General features: G+C 50.9%; 1 protein-coding gene, 1 long non-coding RNA gene and 3 other non-coding genes across 13 annotated transcripts; 4 read left to right on the top strand and 1 right to left on the bottom strand.

Annotated features, from left to right (window-relative positions):
* Positions 1-1838: 1838 nt before the first annotated feature.
* Positions 1839-4316, bottom strand: LOC123380005. The gene is made up of 2 exons (XR_006585208.1): positions 3619-4316; positions 1839-3044 (listed from the first exon to the last, which is right to left on the bottom strand). It is a non-coding gene; the product is annotated as an uncharacterized LOC123380005 (long non-coding RNA).
* On the top strand, positions 2989-22727 carry EIF4G1 (eukaryotic translation initiation factor 4 gamma 1). 9 transcript variants are annotated; one of them, XM_019840044.2, is made up of 34 exons: positions 2989-3127; positions 3948-4004; positions 4229-4322; positions 4621-4707; positions 5212-5232; positions 5809-5985; positions 6209-6308; positions 7408-7520; positions 8341-8433; positions 8638-8704; positions 8985-9815; positions 10101-10189; positions 10285-10471; positions 10566-10699; positions 10824-10982; positions 11151-11336; positions 11778-11975; positions 12199-12345; positions 12571-12807; positions 12972-13076; positions 13199-13358; positions 13561-13661; positions 14263-14365; positions 14596-14698; positions 14929-15161; positions 15282-15400; positions 15527-15699; positions 16001-16126; positions 16285-16366; positions 18644-18742; positions 18857-18991; positions 19102-19183; positions 19325-19465; positions 22102-22727. In XM_019840044.2, the coding sequence occupies exons 3-34, from the start codon at positions 4263-4265 to the stop codon at positions 22284-22286; spliced, it is 4833 nt and encodes a 1610-aa protein (XP_019695603.1). In that variant the 5' UTR covers positions 2989-3127; positions 3948-4004; positions 4229-4262; the 3' UTR covers positions 22287-22727. The 9 variants fall into 9 exon arrangements, with proteins under 9 accessions (XP_019695603.1, XP_019695601.1, XP_006936284.1 ...); XM_019840042.2 differs by having other exon boundaries at positions 11148-11336; XM_006936222.4 differs by lacking the exon at positions 5212-5232.
* Positions 9881-9955, top strand: LOC111556459. The gene has a single exon (XR_002735931.1). It is a non-coding gene; the product is annotated as a small nucleolar RNA SNORD66 (small nucleolar RNA).
* LOC111556460 lies at positions 12843-12904 on the top strand. Its single transcript, XR_002735932.1, has one exon. It is a non-coding gene; the product is annotated as a small nucleolar RNA SNORD66 (small nucleolar RNA).
* LOC111556458 lies at positions 13407-13482 on the top strand. The gene has a single exon (XR_002735930.1). It is a non-coding gene; the product is annotated as a small nucleolar RNA SNORD66 (small nucleolar RNA).
* Positions 22728-22770: the final 43 nt, after the last annotated feature.

The raw sequence follows: 22770 nt of genomic DNA, 5'->3' as shown, positions 1-22770 counted from the left end.
AAGATAAATTAGAAAGTGATTTTTAGGGGTGCCTGGCTGGCTCTGGAGCATGCAACTCTTTACCTCAGGGTTGTGAGTCTGAACCCCATGTTGGGTGTGGAGTCTACTTAAAAAATGATTTGTAAACTGCAAAACACTCTAAATAAAAGGATAATTCTTTGGCAAATCAGTGATTGTGCTTTAGGGTAAAATTTTCTTTTTTTTTATTAAATTTTTTTTTTCAACGTTTATTTATTTTTGGGACAGAGAGAGACAGAGCATGAATGGGGGAGGGGCAGAGAGAGAGGGAGACACAGAATCGGAAACAGGCTCCAGGCTCTGAGCCATCAACCCAGAGCCCGACGCGGGGCTTGAACTGGACCGCGAGATCGTGACCTGGCTGAAGTCGGACGCTTAACCGACTGCGCCACCCAGGTGCCCCTAGGGTAAAATTTTCATAATGACTCTTAACCTTTCGCTTTCAGTCATTCATTCAGCAACAAATATCAATGGAGTCTTTTATTCTGCATTGGACATTATTTTAGTTTGTAGGGATACAAACATGAGGGAAAAAAGCCAAACCCTATCCTCAAAAAGCTTATTTAATGGAAAAGAAAACAAAGGTGATATATTGTTACCAATACCATACTGGAGTGTGAAGAAGCTACCCTGGGATCCTTAATGTGGAGCCTTAATGCCTAGGTAAGTCGGGAGAATTTTGCAGTAAATGGGACCTAGAGGAAGAGGAGTTTGTCCAGAAAAAAAGAGGGTAGAATATAACTAAGGGAGTAGGGAAAGGAGGAAGGCGGAAAAGCTATTTATTTTCAGAAACCATGGATAGTTTGCTTCGGTTAAGCGTACAGGGCCAGGAAAAGTGTGGTAGGAGATACAGTAAAGAGACCCAAGCTCAGATCGGGTTTGGAAGAGCTTTGTTGTGTTAAGAAGTTGACAGTATCTCTCAATAGAGACCACTGAAAGAGAGCAGGGAAGTGACATCATCAGTTATCTGGGTGAGAAAGCTCACCATGAAGGCTGGGAGACCAGGCAAAGGAAATAAATGCCTGAACTAGGGCATTAGAAATGGGGAAGGGCAGGAGAAAGATTTTTTTAAAGATAGTCAATAGGACTTGAATTTGATCCAAATACCAAGAGGACCTGGTGTCTGATTACAGGTAGTATGTGGATGGGAAGGAATGGAGTATTAATCCCAGATTTTCAGCTTGGGTGCTATTCATGGGTAAAGAACACAGGGGCACTTGGGTGGCTCAGTCAGTTAAGCTTGCAACTTCGGCTCAGGTCATGATCTCATGGTTTGTGAGTTTGAGCCCTGCATCGGGCTCTCTGCTGTCATCACAGAGCCTGCTTTGGATCCTCTGTCCCCCCCACCCCCCCTATGCTCTTTGTCTCTTTCTCTCAAAAATAAAGTTGGGACGCCTGGGTGTCTTGGTTAAGCACCCGACTTCGGCTCAGATCATGATCTCGCCGTTCGTGGGTTTGAGCCCTGCGTCAGGCTTTGTGCTGATAGCTCAGAGCCTGGAGCCTGCTTCAGATTCTGTGTCTCCCTCTCTCTCTGCCCCTCCCCTGCTTGCACTCTCTCTGTCAAAAATAAATAAACATTAAAAAAAATTAAAAACAGTAAACTTAAAAAAAAATCTTAAAAAATAAAAATACACAGGCACCAACATGTATGGGGTTGAGGTGGAGGACTCTGTTGCATAAGGAGAGATGATAAGTTCCTATCTGGGCATACACAATTTGAGACACCTGTGGGATGATTAGGTGGAGATGTCTTTTAGGTGGTACCTTATTCTAACTGGAGTTCAAGAGAGAGGTTTCTGAGTTAGAAACAGATTGGCATGTAGGTAGGAATTGAATTTTATTTATTAGTTGGCTTAGGGAGGAAGAGAAATGAGAAGAGTAGAGGAAGGGGTCATACATGATCGAGTCAGAGAACACTAGATCTACGTATTCACTCTCACTATAGTTCCTCTGCCATGTGTCTGTCTACTTTGCTGCTTTGGAGCTTTAGTTCCTCATATACAATGGGAAGAATAATACAATCTGTTTTATAGGAAATTGTGAAGATTGAGATCAGATAGGCCATATATATTGAACCACCACTCTATCCTTGGTACAGAGAAAATTTTTTCTTACCTTCTGAGGTTACATGTGTACACATACACACACCTACACCCACAGATCACACGTGGGTGAGTGAGAGCAAGTGTGTCTTTGCTAGGTACATAGGCACTGAAGCCCTTTCACATGAATTAACTCCTTTAATCTTCACAATCCAATAGAGTGAGTGGATGTTGTCATTGGTAAAGAAAGCAGGGTGGTTAAAAGTTTAGATTTGAGTCAGACTGCCTGGTTTCAAATCTTCCCATTTTTACAACAGTTATTAAGTAGGTGGGTAGTAGGTACATGGCCAGGAAGCAGCAGAGTTTGGATTAAAACCCAGGCCATCTGAGTACGTGTATTTGGCTCTAGGACGGTTCCTCCTGGTGCCAAGTCTTTTGGCTGCAGGGAAGGGGTTTTGGGATTACTTCTTTCCTCATTATTCTGAACTTTCCATGATTGACTTTTGTCCCTCCCTGGGAGTGGCTGATCTTTGGGAGGCAAATCTACTCATACTAATTTCTTAGAATGTTTCAATCTTTCTGGCCTAACATTCAGTTTAATAAGTATTTCAATCACCTTATCTTCAAAGGTTGCATAATTTTTATTTTCCTATTTGTATCATGATTTATTTAGGCAGGACTGAGTCTTTAATGAACTTCGCTACTCTCAGCCCCTGGCCAGCACTTCGCCTCGTACTTAGTATGCACTCAATAAATGCTCTAAGTATGAATGAACTAAAGAACCGCGGAACGGAGACGCAGATGGGGGTCAGTCTGGAAGTTCCAAAGTTCGGGAGGGGACACGGGGGCGGGCAGTGACTGTCACATGACCAGGCGGGGCAAATCTTCTGTGCTCCGCGGCGCCGGGCGTAGCTCCTCCCTCTGCGCCGGTCACGTGGGGGCGCCGGCTGCGCCTGCGGAGAAGCGGTGGCCGCCGAGCGGGATCTGTGCGGGGAGCCGGAAATGGTTGTGGACTACGTCTGTGCGGCTGCGTGGGGCTCGGCCGCGCGGACTGAAGGAGACTGAAGGTAAAGCCGCCATGTCCGGGCCCGACCCGGCCCCCCCACCCCCTCCCCCCGCATCCGCCGCCATCCGGGCCGGGACCGGCCACCCTGCGCCGCCGCCCCGGCGCCCTGGCCCCGCGGCCCAAGCCCGGGCCCCGGCCCGCCAGGGCCCGATCCCTGGCCCACGTGTGCCCGGCCTGGCCCGGCCTGGCTGCTGGGTGGGGGTGGGGGAGCGCAGGGCCGGAATATGCGGTCCCCGCTGGCTGGGAGGGCGCCGGGTTCGCCGGCCGCGAAGTGCCACCTCGGTCTGACCCGAGGGGGCCCCGCGGGCGCAGGCACCGCGGCTCCCGGCCCGCCGCCCCCTCCCCCCTTTGCGGCCCGGCCGCCGGGAAGTGACACGTTGTTCTTTGGCACTGGCCGGCGCTGCGCAGGGAGGGCGCAGGGGAGGGAGGCGGCAGCGGCGGGCAGGGAGGAGCCCCCGGCCCCGCCCGCCCTCCGGGCCGACCCTCACTTACTAGAAACCGGCTTCTCTTCGGCCGCCGCCCGCCTGGCCTTTTACGGCCCGACTCCCGCCCTTCCTGGTCTCCACTCCTGGGCGGCGGCAGGCCTCGCGTCTGGCCCCGCGCGGGTGCCCCTGCGGCCACCCGCAGCAGGCGTGCCTTGTGTGCCCCTGGGCCTGGCCCCGAACCCGGTGTCCCCAGGTGGGGGGTGGGGACACCACGGCCGAAGCTGCTAGCTCCGTTTGTGATCCGGGAGCCTGGTGCCAGCGAGACCTGGAATTTCCGGTCTGGTTGGTCTTGGGCCCCGCGGAGCCAGGTTGATACCCCTCACCTCCCAACCCCAGGCCCTCGGATGCCCAGAACCTGTAGGCCGCACCGTGGACTTATTCTTAACCGAGGGGGTGAGTGAGGGGGCTGTTTCAGCAGATCAGGGGGGTGGTTGGAGGTGATTCTGGTTTGACAACGTGTTGGTGGGGACATGAGCTGGATCTTTTCTGCTCTTTCAACCCCTTCGCGCCTCCGGGACTCGGTGTGGAACCCGGCCCTTGCTTCACCCCCTCCCCCCACTCCATTTGCCTTAAGCTTGGGTCCCTTCTCCTTTCCGAGCTCCACTCTTTCCCAACAGGTGCTGGGGGGACCCTGATGTGGCACCAAATGAAATGAACAAAGCTCCACAGCCCACAGGCCCCCCACCTGCCCCATCCCCTGGACTCCCACAGGTAATTAGGGAGGAATTAGCAGAGACTGGGGTGGGGGTGGGGGAGACCAGGCAGCTGGTCAGGAACAGGTTCCAACCTCTGGATTTTCCCACCCCCATCTGTGTCAGGGCAAAGTGCAGCTTCCTGCTGCCAAATTGAGACAGGGCCCCTGGGCTGTTCCCAGGGGCTGTCATGGGGAAGAGGGGGCATGTGGACTGCTAAAGCTCTTGCCACAGGTCTGCTCCCCTTACTTTACCAGCTTGGGTTTCTGCCCCACCCGGGTTTCCCCTCTTGCTGAACTCTGGTCTCCCCCCTTCAGCCAGCGTTTCCCCCGGGGCAGACAGCACCGGTGGTGTTCAGTACGCCACAAGCGACACAAATGAACACGCCTTCTCAGCCCCGCCAGGTGAGGGGCTGTGGGGAGGGGAGTAGGGTGCCTGGGTGGGAGCCATGGAAACCTTAGGCCAGTTTGGGCCTCGCATGGAAACTGTGGAGACCCTGTATCTGCCCCAATTCCCTGATAGTTGCTCTGTGTTCTTTCATGTGTCTCTGCACTTTGTGCTGTTGATTACTTACGGTGGCTGGCCCCTTGGGGAGTATGTAGTCTGTGGGGTGGCATTAGTAGGGGTCCTGGTGCCTTGAGAATTGGGAGCAGTGCTTTGGGCCCCGCTGCCAACTCCTGTTTTCTTTCCTATTTCCTTCTTTTACTGGGAGGTTGTGGTTGCTCCATTTCCCTTCCCTTCTTTCTCTTTGGACTATGGCAAAGTAAACACTCCAGCTGGTTCTTGCCTTTCTCTGTTCCCTAAATTCTTTCTCACTAAGTGGCAGCATTCTTGTCCTACTTCCTTCATTTTTCCCCCTCATCACCTTGGAGATAATTCTCTTCTTTCCTGTCCCCATGTGCTCTCAGGGAGGATTCAGGTCTCTGCAGGTAATACCCCTTTGCTAATCCTGGACCCTCTCATAGTCTCACCATTATCCTCCGCCCTAGTCGAGGACTAGATACAGGGACTGGGGGTCTTCAGGGTGGGGACATGTTTGCTGTTAAGGTCCTCAGTCTGAGACTGACCGATGCATGTTAGAGGCTAAGTCTTGCAGAGTGCATATCTGGGAACTGGGAGACTGTTGCATGTTAGTGGTTAGTTTCTCAGTACCTTAGGGTGGAGCAATGCATGCTGGGGACTATGTTGCCCAAAAGGGCTTCACTTAGGCATGATGCATCTGGGTGTTAGGAAGCCTCTGCAGAGGGTAGCCTGGTGGAAGTGACGTGAGTATGCACGGCAGTGAGGGAGTATATTCATGGAGTGCAAAGTGTATACCTGAATGTGGAGGGTATGTGTGAGTACAAGAGGCCACTTAATCATTAGTTGGTCAAGTGAGTTAGGATTGGTCCCTGTGCTCCAAAGCCCCCAGTATTTCTCTCCAGAGTAGAGACATTGTGGAGTGGCCATTTTGCTGTCCACTTCCTTCCTTTCCCAATGCCAACTGCCTTCCTCGCTCTTGACAGCACTTCTACCCTAGCCGGGCCCAGCCCCCGAGCAGTGCAGCCTCCCGAGTGCAGAGTGCAGCCCCCGCCCGCCCTGGCCCAGCTGCTCATGTCTACCCTGCTGGATCCCAAGTAATGATGATCCCTTCCCAGATTTCCTACTCAGCCTCCCAAGGGGCCTACTACATCCCTGGACAGGTGAGGTTGGAGGCTTGGGGACTGGAAGCCTTGGAACCTTAAACCCGAACCCCCACCTCCCCTACCCTGACCCTCCAGTCCCATCTCTTTTCCAGAGGTGGGACTTCGTTTTGGTCATTGCCCATAGTTGACCTGTCCTGTCTTGCCCTACGTTCTCTTTGTAGTTTGATATGGTACTCATAGCTCCCTCAACTGCTCTCCCCTCCTCCCCCTTCCCCACCAGGGGCGTTCCACATATGTTGTCCCGACACAGCAGTATCCTGTACAGCCAGGAGCCCCAAGCTTCTATCCGGGTGCAAGCCCTACAGAGTTTGGAACTTATGGTAAGCAGGGGAAGAAGTCAGGTTGAGAGTGAGTCCCACGGAGCATCTAAACTCACCTATAAATTCCTAGACCCTTCCTAGGCTCATTCCTTGGTCTAAAAATGATAGGGTTAAGTAGGGATTGGTGCTTAATATGTAACTTGTTGGGTGAGGGGCAAGTAGTGTTTTATCCTATTGCTGAGAGTTAGGAGTCCTTCTCAGGTCAAAGAATATAGGGTCATGCACAAGTTTGAGGGCCTGTTAGTAAACATTTCCTGTGACACTTGTTCTGTGGTTGGTGGGAGCCCATGTAATGTGGATTTGAGAGGATTTTGTAGCTGTTTTTCACTTATATTCTAGGAAAGGATTAGTCTTTTTTATCGCAGTCGTTTCCAAAATTTTCTGATCATCTCAGGAAATATTTTGAGTGTGTACCTCTAATATGTGTGTTTTGTTTGTTTATACATATGCATCATTTAAACAAGTAACATGTTTGTCAAAAAACAAACAAGTGGATATTATGGATGAGATTAAAGAATGCATCCCATTTTGGAGACCATTGCTTTAAGGAATTAATTTTTCCACTTCCTGGGCCTGGTTCATAATGTTACTCTTTGTTTCCTTGCCCCTTAGTAAAGGGCTGGAGATTGGAACTGGACTCAGGTTGAGTGGGACAGGGTTGGCAAATCTGTTTTTCTCATTCCCAGCCAAAGACCTGATTCTGTTTCAGGTTAAGTAGTTGCTGCTCCCTCAGAATACATGTGTGTGTGTTTTGCTGGGGGTCGGAGGCATACATTATATCTTATAGGGTAGAAGAGAAACAGAAGTTCCTGGTAGTGGTAGCTGGTGTGGAGGGGAAGGAGTGTGCACCTATAAGGTGTGTGTGTCAGTGTCAGGAATTCTTGTAAACGCAGTTCAGACTGGTTCCCCAGCTTTGATAGACACCTAACTCCCTTGGGGAGGTGGGTGGGGCAGGGCGAGGGGCCGGCCGTGGGTGATGAGAGGTTCTGGGGATGGGAGGTGTTCAAGCAGGCATTTGTACATGGTTGGGCCCTGACACTGCCACCATTCTTCCTTTCTGTGTCCCTTCCATCCCCCTTCGCCCATCCCCCCTCCCAAGCTGGCGCCTACTACCCAGCCCAGGGTGTGCAGCAGTTTCCCACTGGTGTGGCCCCCGCCCCAGTTTTGATGAACCAGCCACCCCAGATTGCTCCCAAGAGGGAGCGGAAGACCGTGAGTAGCAGCAAGGGGCTCTGGGACATCTGGGAAAGGGAGAATCAAGGTCAGACATATTGTGGGTCAGGGAGCAGAAAGTTGAGGAAGGAGATCTTCAGCCGGGAGCGGTTAGAGAATGGGGATCTGAAATGCTCAGGTTCTTTGTAAAGTATAAGGTACTAAGACTTCAGTGTAGAAGCAGCTCATGGGAAGAACTGAAGTGGCTAGTGCAGGAGTTCCTGAGAGACCAAGGTTCTGGGGTCTATAAGATCTATGTTCGGTTTTGGGTTTCTGGTGGCTTGTCTTGGAAATGGTTTGTTTTCTGTGGCCCCACCCCCCACCTCCCAGTCCTGGAAGCTCTTGAGGCCTCCGCCTCTGCTCAATCCTCAAGCCCTGGGCGTGGTGCCCAGAATAGGGTGCCAGGGCTGGGGAAGCCGCTGAGTCACCCTGGCTCCACCCACTGGATCTGGGCCCTGCCCCCAGAGATCAGGCAGACTAGCCACAAGTGAGCCGGATGGGTGCTAGATGGGGGTCCTGGGCTCTAGGGTGTGCAGCCAATTGACTTGGGGACTGCTGGTGGGGCAGGGATGAGGGAGGGAGGGGCATTGTGATGTACGAGATTGCTCTGTGAGGTCAAGGGTCTCTTAGGGGTGGGGGCCAGGGCAGGGAATACAAGCTGAGCTGGATGGGTTGACAGTAGAACTCATGGGGTTTCTGGCACTCACCCACCTGCTTCCCAGTGGGGAGTGGGGGGTTGGTGTGGAGTCTTAGGAGTGGGGCAGGGTGGAAAGGTGGGCTCCCCTTGCTTCCCACTCATCCCGGAGCTTTCTTTCCCCAGATCCGAATTCGAGATCCAAACCAAGGAGGGAAGGATATCACAGAGGAGATCATGTCTGGGGCCCGCACCGCCTCCACACCCACCCCTCCCCAGGTACTGTCTGCTCTTTGAGTGAGGCCCTGGCTACGATGGCTGTTCTGACCTGGACTCTCAAGTCCTTTGATCTTTTTTTCCAACTAAGGGATTTGTTTTCCTGTTTTCCTGGATTTTTAGGCAGACTTAAAGTAGAAATGGCTCTAGTAGAGAAGGGTTGTGGGCCTCTTCAGGGTAAACTTGGTAACTCTTTATGTCTTGCAGACGGGAGGCGGTCTGGAGCCTCAAGCTAATGGGGAGACACCCCAGGTTGCTGTTGTTGTCCGGCCAGGTAGGTAAGCAGGTGGGGCAGAGCTTTTATGGTGAAAAGGAGTGTGACAGTTTCAAATGCTGAGGAGGTGGAGTGACTTGACCTGGGTGCCAGGGAAGAATGACTTAGGGTTTTAGGTAGTGGGATTTTGCGGGTGGATCAGATTTTAGGTGAGAAGGGAAAAGGCTTAGATAGGAGAAGATTGCGGGGGTGATTTAGGCTGGGAATGTCTTAGCTGGGAGGAGGAGGAACAACAGCACTGAAGACCTGCTTTTAATTACTTGTCTTTTTTGTGGTGCAGATGACCGGTCCCAGGGAGCAGTCATTGGGAGCCGGCCGGGGCTGCCTGGCCCAGAGCACAGCCCTTCAGAATCCCAGCCTTCGTCACCTTGTCCGACCCCATCACCACCCCCAATCTTGGAACCGGGGTCTGAGCCTAATCTTGCAGTCCTCTCCATTCCTGGGGACACTGTGACAACGGGGATGATCCAGATGTCTGTAGAAGAATCCACCCCCATGCCCCGTGAAACTAGGGAGCCATATTGCCTCTCTCCAGAACCCACTCCCCTCGCCGAACCCATACTGGAAGTAGAAGTGACACTTAGCAAACCGATTCCAGAATCTGAGTTCTCTTCCAGTCCTCTCCAGGTTCCCACCCCCCTTGCATCTCACAAAGTGGAAATTCTGCCTGAACCTAACGGCATGGTCTCATCTGAGGATCTGGAACCAGAGGTTGAGTCGAGCCCAGAGATTGCTCCTCTCCCTCCGCCAGCTTGTCCTTCTGAATCCCCCGTGCCCATTGCTCCAACTGCCCAACCTGAGGAACTGCTCAACGGAGCCCCCTCGCCACCAGCTGTGGACTTAAGCCCAGTCAGTGAGCCACAGGAGCAGGCCAAGGAGGTTACAGCATCAGTGGCTCCCCCCGCCGTCCTCTCTGCCACTCCAGCTATGGCTCCTCCAGCTGCTTCCCCCGCCCAGGAGGAGGAAATGGAGGAAGAGGAAGAAGATGAAGAAGAAGGAGAAACAGGAGATGCTGAGGGTGAGAAAGGAGGAGAGGAACTTCTTCCCCAAGAGAGCACCCCTGTTGCAGCCCACCTGCCTCAGAATTTGGAGGCAGCAGCAGCCACCCAAGGTAAGGTGTGATGGGATGGTAGAAGTGGGGCGGACTGAAAGGTGTGTTTTTTTTTTTTTTTTTCTCTTTATTGATGACCTCTCATTTGTGCCACTGTGTCTGGGTCATAGAAGCCTTGTCATGGACCCTAAGAGCTAAAATTCCGAGATTAAGAAATTTTAAGTCCACAGTGGGTATGTTGGAAAGAGGAAATACTATACAGTAGCTGCTTTTTATTTCCCCAGTTATTCCCACTTTTGTTCCCCATATAAGTTATTCCCACTTTTTTCCCCCCTAAATAAATAGTGGCAGTGTCTGTGCCAAAGAGGAGACGGAAAATTAAGGAGCTCAATAAGAAGGAGGCTGTAGGAGACCTTCTAGATGCCTTCAAGGAGGTAAGGGAGCAGAAAGTAATGGAGGGGAGAGGGCAGAGTGTGGGTATGGAACAGTGATCATACTGTAACCAAAATGGGGTGTCCTGTGGTTACAGGTGAGCCCAGGAGTACCAGAGGTGGAAAATCAGCCTCCTGTAGGCACCAGCCCTGGTCTGGAGCCTGAGGGCAGCAGTGTGCCCCCCCGGCCTGAGGAAGCAGATGAGACCTGGGACTCAAAGGAAGACAAAATTCACAATGCTGAGAACATCCAGCCAGGGGAGCAGAAGTATGAGTATAAGTCAGGTATGCTGAGGGAAAAGTTGAGAAGGGTTGTATATTCTTGCCAGGCCCCCAGGAGACCAGTGTATATGATTGGTTCATCTTGTCTTCCTCGTAGATCAGTGGAAGCCTCTAAACCTTGAGGAGAAAAAGCGTTATGACCGTGAGTTCCTGCTTGGCTTTCAGTTCATCTTTGCCAGTATGCAGAAGCCAGAGGGATTGCCCCATATCAGCGATGTGGTGTTGGATAAGGTTGGTAGGCTTGAGGGGGAGGGTCAGTTTGGGCTGGCAGGCTTGCTGGGGGAGGTGCCTGAGGTCCTGAGAGAGTAGTCAAGAGCCATAACTGTTTCTCATGCCTTCTGCATCCTCTTCACAGGCCAATAAAACACCACTACGGCCACTGGACCCCGCTAGACTTCAAGGCATAAATTGCGGCCCAGACTTCACTCCTTCCTTTGCCAACCTTGGCCGACCAGCCCTTAGCAACCGTGGGCCCCCAAGGGGTGGGCCAGGTGGGGAGCTGCCCCGAGGGCCGGTGAGTGGGACTGGCTAGAGGGACAGATGGTCAAGGGGGTTTGGGGGATGGCTCCCTTGTCTTGTTGAGAGATGGGGAGAAAACTGCCCTGGAGATGCGTGGTGGCAGTGTCACAGGTTGTGCTGATTGGCTCTGTGTCTTCACTTGTTCTTGCCCCTTGCTTAGCAGGCTGGTCTGGGACCCCGGCGCTCTCAGCAGGGCCCCCGAAAGGAGCCACGCAAGATCATTGCTACGGTGTTAATGACTGAAGATATAAAATTGAACAAAGCAGAGAAAGCCTGGAAACCCAGCAGCAAGCGGACAGCTGCTGATAAGGATCGAGGGGAAGAGGATGCTGATGGCAGCAAAACCCAGGTACTGACAAGTGCTGTTTTTGGTCTCCAATTTTTCTTTTCAAGGTCTGCCCTCTGTCATCCTTGCCCTCTCTGTTTCTGTTCTTTTATTTGTTTGTTTGTTTGTTTAAATGTTTATCTGTCTTGAGAGAGAGAGAGGGAGAGTGCATGTGCATATGGGGAGGGGCAGAGAGAAAGGGAGACCGAGAGAATCCCAAGCAGGCTCCTCACGGAAAGTGGAGAGCTTGACGTGGAGCTCTGTCTCATGAACTGTGAGATCAGACCTGAGCTGAAATCAAGAGTCAGATGCCTAACCGACTGAGCCACCCAGCTGCTCCTGTTTCTGTCATTCTTATCACTAGTGTCTACCTGAGTCCCTACCACCCTCTACTGTTCCTCCCAGCGACCTCTGTTCTTCTGAGAACCTCACTGGATCCTGTGTCTTCTCTGTCCCCTCTGCCAGGACCTGTTCCGCAGGGTGCGCTCCATACTGAATAAGCTGACACCCCAGATGTTCCAGCAGCTGATGAAGCAGGTGACGCAGCTGGCCATCGACACTGAGGAACGCCTCAAAGGGGTCATTGACCTCATCTTCGAGAAGGCCATTTCAGAGCCCAACTTCTCTGTGGCCTATGCCAACATGTGCCGCTGCCTCATGGCGGTTAGTTTCCACTGTTACTAAACCTTGTGGTCTAGTTCCCTACTTCTCTTCCTGAGACTCCTTGAGTCCAGCTTCTTGGTTCTCTTCCAGCCTGTGCCATTGATGGCAGCCAGAAGGAGGCAGATTGGGGACCAGAGGTCTTCCTGGGTTAGGTAGTTAAAGACTCTTGGAGGGCCTTCCCACTTGGGACCAGTGTAAATGTGACATTCTCTTTGACATACAGCTGAAAGTGCCCACTACAGAAAAGCCAACAGTGACTGTGAACTTCCGAAAACTGTTGTTGAATCGATGTCAGAAGGAGTTTGAGAAAGACAAAGATGATGATGAGGTTTTTGAGAAGAAGCAAAAAGAAATGGATGAAGCTGCTACGGTGAGAGAAAACCCACCAACCCACTGTCCATCGGGTTGCTACTCTGCTATAGAATTGGGGGTGGGAATAAGGGAGGGGTGGGGGTTCATGGTGTTTTGGAGGTTTCTCTGCCTTGAGGCATGAGTAGTTGCTGCTACGTTTAGGAATCCAAATGCAGTGGAGGGGAGACGTTTTAGCCCAGTGGCTGGGTACCTTTTTGATGGATTTCTATCCTATAACTGACAGGCAGAAGAACGAGGACGCCTGAAGGAAGAGTTGGAAGAGGCTCGAGACATAGCCCGGCGGCGCTCTTTAGGGAATATCAAGTTTATTGGGGAGTTGTTTAAGCTGAAGATGTTAACGGAGGCAATAATGCATGACTGTGTGGTTAAACTACTTAAGAACCATGATGAAGAGTCTCTTGAATGCCTTTGTCGTCTGCTCACTACCATTGGCAAAGATCTGGACTTTGAAAAAGCCAAGGTAGGGGTCCTGGGATGTGGAAGGGACGACAGACCCTTTGTTGGGCTGTCATGTGTGGGCCACTGAGCCACAATGATGGAGCTGAAGGTCTGAGGAGGGGCCAGGCCTACAGTTGGAGGTGAGGTATTACAAGTTCCTGACCTGATGCCTTTGCTTCTTCCTAGCCCCGGATGGATCAGTATTTCAACCAGATGGAAAAAATCATTAAGGAAAAGAAGACTTCATCCCGAATCCGCTTTATGCTGCAAGACGTGCTGGATCTGCGACGGGTGTGTGTCCGCTCCTTCCCACTGCTGGTCTGCTTCCTGTACCCCACAGTCCCCAGTTCCCAACACGGCTTTGTCTGGCCATCTGATGTAATTACTTTGTGACTGGCCTTCTCTACCCACAGAGCAATTGGGTGCCACGTCGTGGGGACCAGGGTCCCAAGACCATTGACCAGATCCACAAGGAGGCGGAGATGGAGGAGCACTGGGAACATGTAAAAGTGCAGCAGCTAATGGCCAAGGGCAGCGACAAGCGTCGGGGTGGCCCTCCAGGCCCACCTATTAGTGAGTTTGAGGCTCAGATTAAGGAGGGGCAGAGTAAGGGGTTAAGCTTTCCGTTGATGACTTCTTGTTAGTGCCACGTGTCTGGGCCACTGAGACCGTGTGATGGAACTGAGGATCTGAGGAAGGGAGGCTGGGCTGGCCCCAGGTGATATGGCTGCTAGGAGTTACTCATTATTGTAATATGCCCTCTTCTTTGTCCCAGGCCGAGGCCTCCCACTTGTGGATGATGGTGGCTGGAACACAGTCCCCATCAGCAAGGGCAGCCGCCCTATCGACACCTCACGGCTCACCAAGATCACGAAGGTAGGGGTGTGTGTATTGGAGGGAGGGGTGGTGGTCATGGGAGGGTGAAGAGGGATCAAACAGACATTGAGCATAGGTTTGGATCTCAGTCCCCTCATTTTCTGAGGTTGGGAAGGCGACGGCTGAATTTTCCCTCTTAGACTATCTAGTTAGATTGCTAGTGACAGGGCTGCCAGCTCTAGCCGGGGTTGTAGTCACATCCGTCTGGGCCAGTGTCAGCAAACTCCCAACAAATCTGGCCCATTCCTTGCTTCTCTACATTTCACAGCTAAGAAATGGCCTTCGTGTTTTTTTAACGGTTGAAAAAAATAAGGCAGGTATTATGTAACATGAAATTATTCAAAATGTAAATTTCAGTATCCGTGGTTTTATTGGGATATAACTATTCTCATTTCCCTGAAGTATTGTGCATGACTGCTTTTGCGCTACAGTGGCCGAGTGGAGTAGTTGAAATAGAAACTATATGGCCTACAAAGCCTAAAATATTTACTATTTGGCCTTTTACAGGAAAAGTTTCCCCTGGTCTAGGCAATTTGCTACCTTGTGGCTGCGGGCTTTGGCCAGATTAGACTCATGACTCCACTCCCCTTTCCTTCCTCAGCCCGGCTCCATTGATTCTAACAACCAGCTCTTTGCACCTGGTGGGCGATTGAGCTGGGGCAAGGGCAGCAGTGGAGGCTCAGGAGCCAAGCCCTCTGATGCAGGTATGGAGGCCGTTGTAAGGAGCTGGGTGGCTATTCTCTCTTGAGGGCAGAGCCTTGTCTATAAGGGAGGCTTTTGGTACAAAGTGGTTAGGTAGTAATGGGAGGTGTATGTTTGGGGCTGGGGAATAAACTGTGTTCTTGTCGGGACTAGGACCAAGTGTCCTAAACAGTAGGAGATAGAATGGAAGACAGTAGCAAGAGATTCTGATCCGGGCTTTTTGCCTCCTCAGCATCAGAAGCTGCTCGTCCAGCTACTAGTACCTTGAACCGCTTCTCAGCCCTTCAACAAGCAGTACCTACAGAAAATACAGATAGCAGACGTGTGGTACAGAGGTGAGGTTTCCTGGATGTTTTTCTTCTTTATGCTGTGAGAGTGCTGTGATTGGACTTTGGTGGTTGCTATAGGAATCCTCACACCTGTAATGCTCAGAACCTCTGGCTAGATGGGGCACATTCCTGACGCCAGGAACTAGGCCCTGCAGTTGCTCAGCATGTTGGATAGTTAATACAAGAGAGCAGCTAAGCATATAGGTGAGAGGTGACGTGCCTGCTTTTTTCTCCAGGAGTAGCTTGAGCCGGGAAAGAGGTGAGAAAGCCGGGGACCGGGGAGACCGCCTAGAGCGGAGCGAACGGGGAAGTGAGCGTGGAGACCGGCTCGATCGCTCTCGGACACCTGCCACCAAGCGGAGCTTCAGCAAGGAAGTGGAAGAACGGAGTAGAGAGCGGCCCTCCCAGCCTGAGGGACTGCGCAAGGCAGCTAGCCTCACGGAGGATCGGGACCGTGGGCGGGATGCTGGTAAGGGGCTGGAAGAGGAAAGGAAGGGACTAGGCAGTCCCCAGACCGTCTTCAGAGCTCTGGGCCCTTCTTTCTAGGAAAATTAGAACTGAAGTCCTCAATCTGTTTTTTCCCTTTCAGTGAAGCGAGAAGCCACCCTGCCCCCGGTGAGCCCCCCAAAGGCTGCACTCTCTGAGGAAGAGCTGGAAAAGAAATCCAAAGCCATTATCGAAGAATATCTCCATCTCAATGACATGAAGGTAGGCATTGGGAGGGGTCTGAGTGACAGCAGAGTGGGCAGGGAAGGACGTGTGTGGATAGGCATGGAATATGGGGTCTGGACCAGACGGTGACTGCCCTCTCCCTCCTGCCCCGCACACCTGCAGGAGGCAGTGCAGTGCGTACAGGAGCTGGCCTCACCCTCCCTGCTCTTCATCTTTGTGCGGCATGGCATCGAGTCAACACTGGAGCGCAGCACTATCGCTCGTGAGCATATGGGGCGGCTGCTGCACCAGCTGCTCTTTGCCGGGCACCTCTCCACTGCTCAGTACTACCAAGGGTATGCCTTCTTAGGGCCTCCTATTTTTCCATACCCACAGACTTCCCTCCTTTATAGGACCCATGGAACCTTGGAGTTCCTCAACTGTCCTGGTTAACAGATCTTTTGGCAGGGATAGGGGTGTACCATGTAAGGACTGGAGTGTGGCTTTAGCTTGAGATAATTGCCCCGTGCCTAGGAAGTGCTCCCCAGGGGCTCCACAGTTGATCCTTTAACAATGCCGTGATGCCCCAGATGGAGGGTGGGAGGTCTGGCTGGTCTTTCCTAGAAGGCCCTGACTTTGAATTCATTTCATCTGCAGTTTGTATGAAATCCTAGAATTGGCTGAAGACATGGAAATTGACATCCCCCATGTGTGGCTCTACCTAGCAGAACTCATAACGCCCATTCTGCAGGAAGGTGGAGTACCTATGGGGGAACTGTTCAGGTAAGCCCCTTGAGTGGGATTCAAGAGAGGTAAAGACAGAGTTGGGGAGGGGAAAGGAGGTACGTATGGCAAGTTTGATGCCTGGGTTTAGGGAGGGATGGGGCAGTGTGTTGAGAGGGCTTTGGAGGCTATCAACACTCCCTGTAATTTTCTTGTAGGGAGATTACAAAACCTCTGAGACCCATGGGCAAAGCTGCTTCTCTGTTGCTGGAGATCCTGGGGCTTCTATGTAAAAGCATGGTGAGTGAGAGCCTTTTGGGGGTGATGTGTCAGGACTTCCCTTCCCACCATCCGGTTTTGGCTCCTTGCTGTGACCCTGAAACCTCATGGTCCTTTGGTGGGATGGGGTTAATGGTGATGGTAGTTGTGTGTTGGTACCTGGGAGAGGAAATGTTGAGACTGGCACTGACCAGTTCCTGTTGAGTTCTCGCCAAGGCTGGAGGAGAATGGGAATCTAAGACCCGAAGCCCTTGATTGATTGATTGATTGATTGATTTGTTCAGCTAGCATTCTTTTTTTTTTTTTTTCTTTTAATGTTTGTTTATCTTTGAGAGAGAGACAGAGTGTGAGCAGGGGCGGGGCAGAGTGAGACGGAGACACAGAATCCGAAGCAGGCTCCAGGCTCTGAGCTGTCAGCACAGAGCCTAACGTGGGGCTCGAACTCACGAACTGAACCGTGAGATCATGGCTTGAGCTGAGGTCAGTTGCCCAACCAACTGAGCCACCCAGGCGCCCCGGTTAAGCTAGCATTCTTTTTTTTTTTTTTTTTTTTTTTTTTTTTTTTTTAAATTTTTTTTCAACGTTTATTTATTTTTGGGACAGAGAGAGACAGAGCATGAACAGGGGAGGGGCAGAGAGAGAGGGAGACACAGAATCAGAAACAGGCTCCAGGCTCTGAGCCATCAGCCCAGAGCCCGACGCGGGGCTCGAACTCACGGACCGCGAGATCGCGACCTGGCTGAAGTCGGATGCTTAACCGACTGCGCCACCCAGGCGCCCCAAAGCTAGCATTCTTTAAAAACATTTACTAATCACATACTAGGCACTGGAGATACCACCGTGAATAAAACATAGGAAACCAGCTGGAAGAGAAAAGTAAGAAATGACAGCCTAATAAAAACAGCGTTAAGTAAAGCGTGAAATAAAATAGTCAAAATGGAGTGTCTTGAGTACTGTGAGGTTGGTAATGTTCATGACAGAAAGCCTTTCCAGAAGGGCGCTGGGACTGCTTTGTGAAAGTTAAGTGGTGACTATAAAATGTCATAGTGGAGAGATGGGAAAGGCAAGTTGGGCAGGGTACTCTGGTAGTGAGAGCTGGGAAGGGCACTTTTAAGAGTTTAGCTTCCCAGGGCGCCTGGGTGGCTCAGTCCATTGAGCTTTCGACTTCAACTTCGGCTCAGGTCATGACCTCACGGTTTGTGAGTTTGAGCCCTGCTCAGGCTCTGTGCTGATGGCTCAGAGCCTGGAGCCTGCTTTGGGTTCTGTGTCTCCTCTCTCTGCCCCACCTCCTGCTCGCACTCTCTTTCTCTCAAAAATAAATAAACACTAAAAAAAAAAAAAAGTCTAGCTCCCCTGGGACCTGGACAAATGAGACTTTAGTGGAAAGGACTTGCTCTTTCAGCATCCTGTTAATCCTTTTGAGTAGAAATGTGTAGCAGGGTAGTTTGTGTTATAAAAGAGAGAAAAGTACTTTGAACTACCGCGTTCATTAAATCTGGTGTATTAGGTTATAGGATGTGTTATTCATGCACTGTTAATAAAGGAAAAAACTTACGGTCATTTGTTTAAATGTAATATATCAACTGTGAGGCAGTTCAATTTTAGTGGTGTTGGAGGCAATTCAATTTTAGTGGTGTTGGAATGAGTATCTTTAAAATTCGTGAAGTATAATCGTCTTATTTAGGATTAATGTCATCATTTTGAGTGTCGGTTATTTTAAGAGTAATGTCTTCAGAATGCCTTGTTCCCTAACAGAAAATGGGTTCAGACTATTGTTTATGTGAGGATTTCTGATTTGCCTTGGGGCTGTGGGAGGGATAGATCTGTATCTAAAATTTTCTGGACTTAATAACTAAAAAGGCATATTTGTTAGAAGTTGTCCTCTCCCATGAGCGTTTGGTAAGTTGGAATAATGGAAAACTAAGCAATTTTAGAAAAAAGAAACATCGAGGAATGTAGAAGTCTGGGATGAGGTATTTGGATTTGGTTGTTTACCTTTTTCAGTAAAGGCGGTCTTGTGAAAGCTAAGTGATGTCTTTCATAGAGGCTGTTAGGCTGTTCTCCCCACCGCACCCTACCCCCCGCCTCAGTTTCCTAGCACTGTGGTAGATGAGTTCTTGTGTCTTTGGGTGGTAGTACCAGTCTGTAGGCATGGAGAGACTGTGCCTGTTGGTATCTCTGTAACAATTTGAACCCTTAGGCACCTAATGGGCTTTCAGTAAATATTTGTTAGATGACATTTGTGGAACTATGTCTTAGAGGGAGAGAGGGTTACTGAATTGGTCTTACATTTTCTAGGGTCCCAAAAAGGTGGGGATGCTGTGGCGAGAAGCTGGACTCAGCTGGAAAGAATTTCTACCTGAAGGCCAGGACGTCAGTGCGTTTGTCGCTGAACAGGTTTGCGGCTGGAGTTAGGTTAATTCTAGCATTTGGGACTGGCCATTCGTCTCCCTCTTCCCTCAGTGACTCACATGGTATACTTACCTCCTATTTGGGTCTTTTCATTTGTAGAAGGTGGAGTATACCTTGGGCGAGGAGTCTGAAGCCCCCGGCCAGAGGATGCTCTCCTCTGAGGAGCTGAGCAAACAGTTGGAGAAGCTGCTGAAGGAGGGCAGCAGTAACCAACGGGTGTTTGACTGGATAGAGGTATGTGTCTCCTGGATATTGGGAGAGAGGCATACAGGAGAGGCAGTTTTTGGTGTGCGGGTAGGGACAGAATTCAGAACATATAGGCCATTTGTTTCTCTTCTGCACAGGCCAACCTGAGTGAGCAGCAGGTAGCATCCAACACACTAGTTCGGGCCCTCATGACAGCTGTCTGCTATTCTGCAATTATCTGTAAGAGGAGCCAGGGAGATGGAGGGGCAAGGGTGGGCCCAGCAGATGGAGGGAGGAAGGTTTTGGTCTTTGCCTCCTAGTTGTGGACTGGACCAGGCTGAGGGTGCATTGTTCTGCTTAACCCCGTCTGTCTTCCTGTAGTTGAGACGCCCCTCCGAGTGGATGTCGCGGTGCTGAAAGCTCGAGCGAAACTGCTACAGAAATACTTATGTGATGAACAGAAGGAGTTGCAAGCGCTCTACGCCCTCCAGGCCCTTGTAGTGACCTTAGAACAGCCCGCCAGTAAGAGCCGGGCTGCAGGGGTGGGGTGGAGGAGCTGCCAGAGAACAGGAGGCAGTAATTGCAAAGGGTCTCAACCCAAGAAAGGGGGCTGGTCATAGGAGAGCAAAATGCCCTGGTGATTGATTCCTTCCCCCTGCACTGCTTATTTCTTTGCCTACAAATGGAAGAAGTTAGACTCATCGTGAAGATTACTTGACTACTGTTCTGTGCCAGGAGCATGGAGGTGAAAAGTGATAACAGTTTCTAAATACTGAGTGCTCTGGCGTCCTGGCATGGGGTTGAGATGATTTTCTTTTTTTGCCTTATTTAATCTTCACAACTACTGTTTAAGGCCGATGCTGTTATCCCCTTTTTCTTACTGGGAGACTGAGGCTTAGGTTAATATGCCTGAGATTATGCATTCAGCAGATAGGTATGTGCCAGAGCACTGGGACATTGGCAGTGATAAAGTCCAGTACAGTTCTGTGTCGGCATAGAGTAACACAGTGGTGATGAGTGTTGGAAGATGGGTCCTGTGGGGTGCTCTCTGGGGACACCTAGTCTAAAGGATAATGAGTGGGAAGTGACAAATGGTAGCTAAATGACCAGTTGGAGGGGGAGATTTGAAGGAACTGTGTGTGTAAAGGAAGACCCTGAGGCAGAAAGTACTTGATACAAAGTAACAGAACTGTTCAAGAAAGGCCAGTGTGGGCAAGCACAGCAGCCAGTCCTATGTGAGGCAAGATGGGGCTGGAGAGATGGATGTGGGCTAGGTCATGCAGGGCTGTCTAAGCCGTGGGACAAGTTTTGGCCTTCGGCCTAAGGACAGGAAAAGGCTTTGTGAGATTTTAGTTTTTAGCTCATCTGGGCCTTTGGTAGGAAGAATGGTTTGGAATGGGTTAAGTGTGAACATGGCAAGAGCAGCAAATTAGGAGTGGGTTGCGTTGCTGGTGGCAGTGAAGCTGAGAGGGGTGTAACTACAGTTAAGACATAACACTGGCCTAAGGGGGAAGAGGTGATGAGACAGGTTAAGTTAATGTATGACTCTCAGGATGCTTTGAGTGAGGTGATAGTGTGGTATACCGTTCACTCTGGGGGTTGGGAACACTGGGTCAAGTTGATTTTGGACATAATTGGGTTTGTGGTCCCTGGGTGGGGGTGATCAGAGATGTCAGGTAGACAGTTGAGTATGGGAATTCATTTGGAGAGGAAGAGGTCAGGGTTGGTGGCTGATCTGTGAGAAGCTGACACAGGGCAACACATGTGCAAGCCCTCAGAGGATATGGGATTGCCCAAGGGAGAGCAATGAGAATATGGGGTAGAGCCTTGAGGAAGTAGAGGACCCACAGGGAGGGACCAGAGGAGGACAGGGCCCTGTGAACAAAGGACAAAGTAATTTTAAGAGGGGGAAGTGGTCAGTAATGCTAGATGCTGCTTGAGAGTTCCATAGGAGCAGAGCTGACGGTTTAGGGCCTTTGGAGTATAAAAACATGGAGGCCGCTCTGGCATAAACAGTATTTAGTAGAGCAGGGGACACTCTGGATTGGAAAGAACTGAGGAATACTTGAGTGAGATAGGAAAAAAGGAAAACAGCAAGTGTAGACAAAGTGTTTAATGTCTCGTCCAAAGACAAAAGTCTTTTGTTTGACTGTAAGATTGTGGTTGTGATGGAGGCCTTTTGTGTTTAGATGGGAGAAACTTGGGTTTGAAGATACAGGGCAGAGTGGATAATTGATTTTGTAGGGTCCCCAGGGTGGGACGCACCGGATTTGGAGCACAAGTTTGGGACGAATGCTCTGCTGCCATAGGATGGGGCTGGGGGGCTGTCCAGGGGTGGTGGTTGTGGATTTGAGGGTGTGTGCGCCCTGAGGAACATGCTGGTTTGCAGCTTCTCATAGATGGCTGTCAGCATTTCACCCAGGCCTGGACTCTAGAACCTATGCTTTATTTCTTTATTCAGAAGAAATGTTTCACTACTTGGCCTCCATTTGCTTTTGGAAAGATTGGCAGTACAGTATAGGGAATGGGACAGGTTGTGTTCAGGCCTGATAGGACAAGCGCTCGGGAGGGCTTCACTAGAAGCCAGGTTGGGGAGAAAGAGGGTCAGAGGAAGGGGTGCTGGAGTTGAACCTAAAAGAATTCATTAGGAAGGTGACAAGAGAAAGATGATCCTGGCAAAGGATGTGGCACACGTAAAAATGTCAAGGCTAGAGAGGATGTGTATGTTCAGATGTATGGAAAATAAGGGGAAATGGGGATCCAGTTTGTCAGAATCTGTAATGGTGGCCAGTGAATGTTCCAGGTTATAAACCCTTGACTTTGGTGAGTGATATATCTGGGACTTTTGTGATTCCCAAATTTAGGAGTACCAATTCTGTATATAGTTTTCCTCATTAAATATATCATGAATGGAGAAGCTGCCAAGGTAAGGCAGGTTTGTAAGGTTCTGCTGTGATTTGTTCCTGTGCGTGCAGCAGTCTTAGATCGTAAAGTAAGATTAACACCTTGTTAGAGACCTACCTAGTCACTCTAATCAATGGTCAGACACACAAATGTCAGGATGATGGGTCAGGGCCTTGATTTTTAACAGTGGAGCTTGGGAGTGGGTTGGGTGGTTGTGGGCAGCACTCCTTAACTGCTGTCCTGCCTGCTTGCAGACCTGCTTCGGATGTTCTTTGATGCGCTGTATGACGAGGACGTGGTGAAAGAGGATGCCTTCTACAGCTGGGAGAGTAGCAAGGACCCCGCTGAGCAACAGGGCAAGGGCGTAGCCCTTAAATCTGTCACAGCCTTCTTCAAGTGGCTTCGTGAAGCGGAGGAGGAGGAGTCTGACCACAACTGAGGGCGGGTGGGGCCGGGGACTTGGAGCCCCATGGACACTCGGATGACCCGGCCAGCCGCCCGGACTGCAGGGGGGGCGGCAGCAGCGGCGGTGGCAGTGGGTGCCTGTAGTGCGATGTGTCTGAGCTAATAAAATGGCTGAAGAGGCAGGATGGCGTGGGGCTGCCTGGGGCCCCCCTCCAGGATGCTGCCAGGTGTCCCTCTCCTCCCCCTGGGGCACAGAGATATATTATATATAAAGTCTTGAAATTTGGTGTGTCTTGGGGGGGGGCACCACCGCCTGCCCCTGGGGTCCTTTTTTATTTTCTGAAAATCACTCATGGGACTGCCGTCCTCGCTGCTGGGGGCATATGCCCCAGCCCCTGCACCACCCCTGCTGCTGCCTGGGCAGGGGGAAGGGGGGGGCACGGTGCCTGTAATTATTAAATATGAATTCAATTAAGCTCACTGCCTCCCTGCTTTATGGCCTACTCCCTCTGGAGAAG

The sequence above is a fragment of the Felis catus genome, chromosome C2, assembly GCF_018350175.1.
Source record: "Felis catus isolate Fca126 chromosome C2, F.catus_Fca126_mat1.0, whole genome shotgun sequence".
In the NCBI taxonomy this organism is placed as follows: Eukaryota; Metazoa; Chordata; class Mammalia; order Carnivora; family Felidae; genus Felis; species Felis catus.
The sequence above is the reverse complement of the archived record's forward strand: the minus strand, read 5'-3'. Positions and strand labels throughout refer to the sequence as shown.

What these genes read in the sequence shown, in the direction of transcription:
- EIF4G1 (XM_019840042.2), top strand. Translation starts at nt 4,263, where the DNA reads ATGAACAAAGCTCCACAGCCCACAGGCCCCCCACCTGCCCCATCCCCT. An exon ending in CCTATGGGGGAACTGTTCAG is followed by an intron (nt 16,127 to 16,284) that starts GTAAGCCCCTTG and finishes ATTTTCTTGTAG; the next exon opens with GGAGATTACAAAACCTCTGA. An exon ending in GTGCGTTTGTCGCTGAACAG is followed by an intron (nt 18,743 to 18,856) that starts GTTTGCGGCTGG and finishes TTTCATTTGTAG; the next exon opens with AAGGTGGAGTATACCTTGGG.